General features: G+C 31.9%; 1 protein-coding gene across 1 annotated transcript; it reads right to left on the minus strand.

Moving 5' to 3' along the window:
* Positions 1-3607: 3607 nt before the first annotated feature.
* LOC105972614 (myb-related protein 306) lies at positions 3608-5480 on the minus strand. Its single transcript, XM_012997583.2, has 3 exons — positions 5205-5480; positions 4872-5001; positions 3608-4741 (listed from the first exon to the last, which is right to left on the minus strand). The coding sequence occupies exons 1-3, from the start codon at positions 5335-5337 to the stop codon at positions 3964-3966; spliced, it is 1041 nt and encodes a 346-aa protein (XP_012853037.2). The 5' UTR covers positions 5338-5480; the 3' UTR covers positions 3608-3963.
* Positions 5481-7295: the final 1815 nt, after the last annotated feature.

A 7295-nucleotide genomic window follows, 5' to 3' on the forward strand; every position in this document is an offset into this window, starting at 1 on the left:
TTTTGAAATATATATTTTGGTGGAATTTAAAAAAATGAAAGTCATGTATTGTTGATGAAATTGACGTGACTAGCTGATTTGGTGGATATGCTAGAATATTTATTGTTGTTTTCCTTATCTTGTAAATTCTGTTTAATATTTTAGGGGACTTTACAAATTAGCCCATCAATGGATACTTATTTATAAAGAGATCAAGACAAAAAACTCTTTTACCAATAAGTCCACACATGGTCCAGATTTTTGTAAAGGACTAAAATAACCCCTCATACTTTAATATGCTCCAATTTCATCTGTAACTTAATTTAACTTCAATTTGACCCCAAATTTCACAGATTATTCAATTTTGACCCAAAACTTTTTTTTTTGAAAAACTTTTTTTTTCTCGCCGGATTCCGGCGTTGACTTTTTCAACTTTTTTTTTTTTTTCTTTCTTTCTTCCGGATTTTTTCGCCGGATTCCGGTGTTGACCGGCGGTCAACGCCGGTCTCCGGCGTTGACTTTTTAAATTTTTTTTTTCTTTTTTTCCGTTTAAACAGCAATATTGATGTGATTGACAGTAATATTAACTATCTTACTGTTAAACACAGTAAAATTAACTAAACTATAGTTTAACACAGTAATATTGCTATATTAATCTCTAGCACATTAATATTAACACAACAAAACTCATTATTATTGTGTAATAAAGTAATATATTACTATGTTGACCGTTCAACAAATGTAAACATAATAAAAAAAAACCAATAGAATTAATACTACTGTGAGTGACAGTAATATTACTATAGCAACAGTAATATTACCGTCAACCACAGTAATATTACAATAATAGACAGTAATATTATTACGTTACTCCGTGAATAACTCAAACAAACAAAAAATCCAAACAAAATAATAATATTGATGTGGTTGACACCAATATTACTATAACAACAGTAATATTACCGTCAACCACAATAATATTATTGTGTTTACAGTAATATTACAATAATAGACAGTAATATTATTACGTTACTCCGTGAATAACTCAAACAAAACAAAAACCCCAAAAAAATAATAATATTGATGTTGTTGATAGTAATATTATTGTGTTTACAGTTATTTTACTGTCAACGACAGTAATATAATTACATTGACTTGTCAACAAATCAAACAAAATAAAATAAAAAACAAAAAAAATAAAAAATAATAATATTACATTAATTTACTGTCAACGGCAGCACAATTACATAAATGTAATGTCAACGGCAGTACAATTACGTCAATTAACTATCATTGACAGTATAATTACGTTAATTTACTGTCAGTGACAGCACAATTACGGTCAACGTTTAGCGGCGGACGTGGAAAAACAAAACAAACCAAACAAACAAACAAAAAAAACTTAAAAAAACACATAAAAAAGTCAACGCCGGAGACCGCCGGAAACCGGCGAAAAAATCCGAAAGAAAAGATAAAAAAAAAAAAAAAAAAAAAGTCAACGCCGGAATCCGGCGGCAAAATTATTTTTTTGGAAAACAAAAATGTTTGTGAAAAAAAAAAGTTTTGGGTCAAAATTGAATAATTTGTGAAATTTGGGGTCAAATTGAGATTAAATTAAGTTAAATGACTCCAAAAAAAGTCAAAATTGAAACCGGCGAAAAATCCGGAAAAAAAAAAAATCAACGCCGGAATCCAGCGGCAAAATTTTTTTTTTTTGAAAAAAAAAAGTTTTGGTTCAAAATTGAATAATTTGTGAAATTTGGGGTCAAATTGAGATTAAATTAAGTTAAATGATGAAATTGGAGCATATTAAATTATGCTTCAAAGAAAAAGTCAAAATTGAATTTTTGTGGTCAAAATTGGATTTTTGTGGACAAAATTGAAAAATAATTGGGTTACAATTAAGAATTGGGTATAAATGGTTGAGGGTAATATTTGGGATATACACGAATGTTTCCTTTAGTTATAATAAATATTAAAGGGATGGGCTTATTTGTGAAAGAGATATGTCCCATAAACCTAGAATAATAAACATGTTTGGTTGGAGACTTATGCATAAAAACCCCAATATTTTACTTATTGCCAATCTTTATATATTAGTACGGTGAAAGTGAATGAGAAGAATATACTTTTCTCTGTTAAAACTTATCATGGTATCAGAACGCGCAAATGAAAAGTCTTGAGTTCGAATTCCACTGCCATTCAATTTTAATATTTCAAGTGCAAAGTTTCTAATGTAGTTTGCCAACACTTGATGGGACGTGTTGAAGATATTAATATATATTTTTTTAGCAAGAAAATATTAATATTAAATGATACATTCCACTAACAACGTAAGATTTTGTTTAAGGACATAAAAAAAAAAGAATCTGAAACAGACATGGTTACACCTAGGGGTGCAAGTTGGAACGGAAATTCCAATTTCGGCCGGTTCCGATCCGAAAAGTTCCGATTTTGGAACAACTTTTTTCATTCTGACTTCCGAAATTCCGATTTCTGAATTTTTCCGATTTTTTTGGATTGGAATTGGAATTATATAAAATAAATTTGGAATTTCCGATTTCCGATCCGATTTGATTTCCGAAATTAATTCCGAAAATTTCCGATTTTTTTTTTCTGAAAATACACCTATAAATAATAAATATTATATAATATTTATTTTTCTGAAAAATATACCTATAATTTTTTTTAGGATTTTAACATAATGAATTGTAGTTAGAAGTTTTATTAGATATTATGTTGTATTTATTTTTATTTATTTTTTGAACTGAAATTTAGTAGTTATTAGTTTTACTTTTATCGACGTGGATGTTCTTATTTTTGAAAAATTATGAATATTTTAGAAAATTTTCGCTAAGTTTTGAAATTTTTAAACTTATGTGATTTCCGATTTTTTTCCGAAATTCCGAAATTTCCGGGCCTTTTGGAATTGGAACGAATTTTTAGATTCCGAAAATTTTGGAATTGGAATTGGAATTGATTTTGTACTTCCGAAACTTTTTGGAAATTTTCCGAAAAGGCTAATTCCGATCCGATCCATCCGGCTTTCACCCCTAGTTACACCATATGCATTAACCTCGGTTGATAATCCAGGAGCATTGGTGTCCCTATGTAAAATTTTGTTAACAACCATGAAAGCGGCTTTGAGGGCTGGCTAACAAGAAACTCGAATTTATTGATGGGACTATTTCACAACCAACAGCCGATTCTGCAGAAATTTACGATTTGTGGATGGTAAATTCTATATTGCAGGCGTGGATATTGATCGAATTACTATTAAACCCACCTTTTATTCAAACATCACCTATAGAGAGAACGTGAAGGAGCTTCGGGACGATTTGCAGCTGCGTTTTACAATTGCCAATGGACCTCGCATTATTCGAAGTTTCAAATTCTAATATATATATATATATTATCGAATACCTCTACTTAAAAATTTAGATCTTATCCTAAAATATAAATAAATTTATTGAATTGGAGCATTGATGAATACGTAGATCTTCTTAAAAAAAATTGATCCTAACGAAATTTAAATAAACTTTTTCAAATAATTTCATTTCCAAAGCCAATCCACGCCGCCAAATCCAGGACAATCAATTGTGGTACATGTGATTTCCAAAGCCAATCAAAAGTCAAACCCTAATATTTCTCATTTCTCAGGAAGGTACACCAAATGATGCACAACGTACAAATAGTTCCGTCTCCTAAGAAGGATGAGGGGGATCTTATTATCTATCTAGTACACAAAAACTACAAATAATTTACAGTTTCTGCTCTTAACATTAAACAAAACCCTCATCTAATTTCTGTCTTCTTTCACCCAGAAGATAGATTTATAAAACAAGATTATAAACCCTAAAAAAAAAACCCCAATTAGTTAAAAAAAAAAAAAAAACAAGATTATTAATTAAAATTTAAAAACCCTAATAAAAAAAAAGCAAGAAACTGCTCAGTTGTTCTGAAGAAGCACAAATTTTTTTTTCTTCAGAACAAATCAGAAGTTTCCCCCATGGCGGCCATTTCCATGAAATACCCATCCTGCCCTTGTGTAGCAGCTGCATCATCAAACAACCATTTCTCCAACAAACTAAAGGGTATGATTTGATTGTCCAAATCACCCTTATTAATTACATTAATATTATTATTAGTAATATTAGTATTATTATTGTTATTATTACTCTCTTCTTGATGAAAAACCCCAGCATCATCAAATTTGGCTTCTTGATCGTCCTCCGAGTAATTGAAACCGACGAAAGTAGTAGTGCTTATCGCGCCCTCGCTTGGGCTTGAAGTGCGCCCCGATGAGCTGTTCGGGTTGTTGTTGTTGTTGTTGTTGTTGTTGAATGAACTGTTGCTACTCTGCGTAGAGATCGATTTTTTCGGGGATTTCTTGGTCCAGTTCTCGAGCAAACGAGCGATGTTCTCGGCGCTCGATGCGTAAGTGGATGTTTGTATCGGCGGCGGATTCGTAATTTGTGGGTCCCCCATGGGGAAGAGCTTGGAGTTGATCATAATCTCCTCGTCATCGGATTTATCGAGGGAGAGTGCGTCGCACAAGGCCTGTTTGGCCATGTGGATATCGGTTTGAAGCCTTCTTTCCCACTGCCCCTTCGACACGGTCTTCGGTTCGGTTTCGGAGCTGCTTCCGTTTTCGCTGTTTTGTCGGTTAATCTTTGACAGCTTCTTTTTCAAGTGAGTGTTCCAGTAGTTCTTGATGTCGTTGTCGGTCCTCTCCGGTAGATACGAAGCTATGGCTGCCCATCTGCAAAAAATAAAAAAATTATTATTACACAAATTCTTGATAATTATAGAAATCTTCCAAACATGTCCGGATCTTGCATGGACATATATATATATATAATATATGTATGTATATGTATGTATATATATACCGATTGCCGAGAAGAGCTTGGAGGTGGATGATCATCTTTTCCTCGTGTTCGGTGAAGTTGCCACGTTTGATGCCGGGACGGAGATAATTAGTCCACCGGAGCCGGCAACTCTTGCTGCATCTGAACAAACCTGTGTTTTTTTTAACAAAATCTAATAATTAATAAAACAACAATTCAAGAAGAGGTATTAGGTATGCATTGAAGGAGACGGTGGTGCTGGTGGCAGAAAATATTTATTACATCCCTTTTAATTAATTAATGATGCCAACTAACTAACAAGCAAAATAACAAAAAGAAAGACATAAGAAAAAAGAAAAAAAATGAAAAAAAAACCTGTGTTAGAAGGAACAGATCTCCAATTAGAAGGACCATGTTGTTGGATGTAAGAAACCAAGATTATGTCTTCTTCAGGCGTCCATGGCCCTTTCTTCACTCCTATTTTCTCACAGCAAGGTGGTCTTCCCATTTTCTCCAATTTATTTTCCCTTTCTTTTTTTTTTTGGAATCAAATCAAGAAAATAAATAGGGTTTTTTTGTTTTTTTTTGTATGTATGAATTTGATGGGTTGAAGAAATGCAGAGACAAGAGTCCAAGTAATTAGTGTGAGGGAATATATAGAGAGAGAGTGTGGAAACGAAAGGGGAGCTTTACATTACGAGATTATCTGTTGGTGAAAGAGTCAAAAGCGGACAGCAAACTGCATTTACTCCCTTTGCTTTGCTTTGCAAAAAGTCAGCTCTTTGCTTTCTCTCTCTACCTCTCTCTTTACTCTCTCTCTCTCTCTTTCTCACACACAGACACACCCACGCAAATCACACACAACACAGACCGACGCACAAACAAACAAAACCGCGTGGCAATCAATGTTAATTTTTTGATGTAGTAGTACTTCTCCTATGTTAAATTACGGGTACTCGGAGGTAATATGTTGAATGTTCTCTAGTTTGTACGCGTTTTATGCAAAAATGAAGTTTCTGATGCATCATAATCTAATATTTAGAAGTCTCAAATACATGTTATGAGATTATCTTATTTCAAAATGTGGAGCTCGAATGGGATAAAACATACAAATTAAACTGGAGAACATATATCCCACATAATCTAGAAGATTCCACTAAATTTGACACGACCGTCAGGGTGAACGTGGCAGAAGATTCATATATAGTTGATGGGTGGATTGTAATTACTCAAACATGATAGATTTTTTCGTAATTTGATCTTAAATCGGGGATGACCGTAATTTACCAATAACATTACAATTTTGCACTACATAACTCATTTTCTGTACCAGATTCTTAGCTTAGGTAAATTAGGGTTGAGGTTTTATTTATTGTCTAGACGTAGATTAAACTAATGACGGACATTTTTCAAATCAGAAGTCTAATTAATTCTGTTGTAGTGAAGAGATGGACAATTTATTATATTGAATATGTGATATATATATATATATATATATATATATATATATATGAGAATGGCCAATTATATATCTAAACCCTCTGCAGAAATATTGAATCACTTCGGGTATATATATTATATTGATGCCTGTTTGTTCTAATTGGGGTGTATCTTAAAATTTAGGTCCAATATCAAAGGACATTTTACCTGGGGAAAGAAATCGGAATGGGATTTTTGAATTCCGCCGATTCCTAACAAAAAATATTCAAATTTAGAATCGTATTTTTCATTCCGATTTTTTATTTTTCCGAAATATTTGGAACGGAATTGAAATGGTATATAAAATTACCGAAAATTTTGATTTTCGATCCAATTTTAGTTCCGAACATTTCTATGTTTTTTCGAAATATATAATATAATTTATGATATATTTTATAATTTCATAATATAAATTATGTTATATTATATATGAAAAATAAAAATACCGCGAAGGGTCAAAAATTAAAACTTAGGAAACGATGAATTGGTATAAAAAACATCATGTTGCATTTTTCCTTATAAGAAAATCTATATTTCAATTTATTGTTCCTATGTGTGCTTTTATTTATTGCGTTTTGTCGAACTTTCATTTGGATTTTCTTGCATTTTCCTGCAAAATTTCAACAAACAAAAAATAGAAAAACATTTTGTAAATTCCCATTATATCCGAACATGAAACAAGAGATTATAAACTTATGTAATTTCCGAAATTCCAAGAATTCCGTGGTATTCCGAAATCTAATGAATTTTTGCATCCGCTTTTTTTGGAACGTAAATTGGAACCTATTATTTGAAAAAGCCATTTCCGATCCATTCAGTCCGATTTCCACCCCCTAATTTTACCCAAACCACTGCGGATTATTGATTATTATATAAAAACTGAAATGCTAAATCATAAACTAAATATATCGAATCATGCAGACAATTAAAATACTTTCTCTCTCTAAAACTTTTTTCTGCTCCCGAACTCTCCTCTTTTCCCACCAT

The sequence above is a fragment of the Erythranthe guttata genome, chromosome 4 (genome assembly GCF_056151865.1).
Source record: "Erythranthe guttata isolate IM_541 chromosome 4, IM_541, whole genome shotgun sequence".
In the NCBI taxonomy this organism is placed as follows: domain Eukaryota; kingdom Viridiplantae; phylum Streptophyta; class Magnoliopsida; order Lamiales; family Phrymaceae; genus Erythranthe; species Erythranthe guttata.

What these genes read in the sequence shown, in the direction of transcription:
- LOC105972614 (XM_012997583.2), bottom strand. Translation starts at nt 5,337, where the DNA reads ATGGGAAGACCACCTTGCTGTGAGAAAATAGGAGTGAAGAAAGGGCCA. An exon ending in ATCTGTTCCTTCTAACACAG is followed by an intron (nt 5,002 to 5,204) that starts GTTTTTTTTTCA and finishes AAAAAAACACAG; the next exon opens with GTTTGTTCAGATGCAGCAAG. An exon ending in CAAGCTCTTCTCGGCAATCG is followed by an intron (nt 4,742 to 4,871) that starts GTATATATATAC and finishes TATTTTTTGCAG; the next exon opens with ATGGGCAGCCATAGCTTCGT.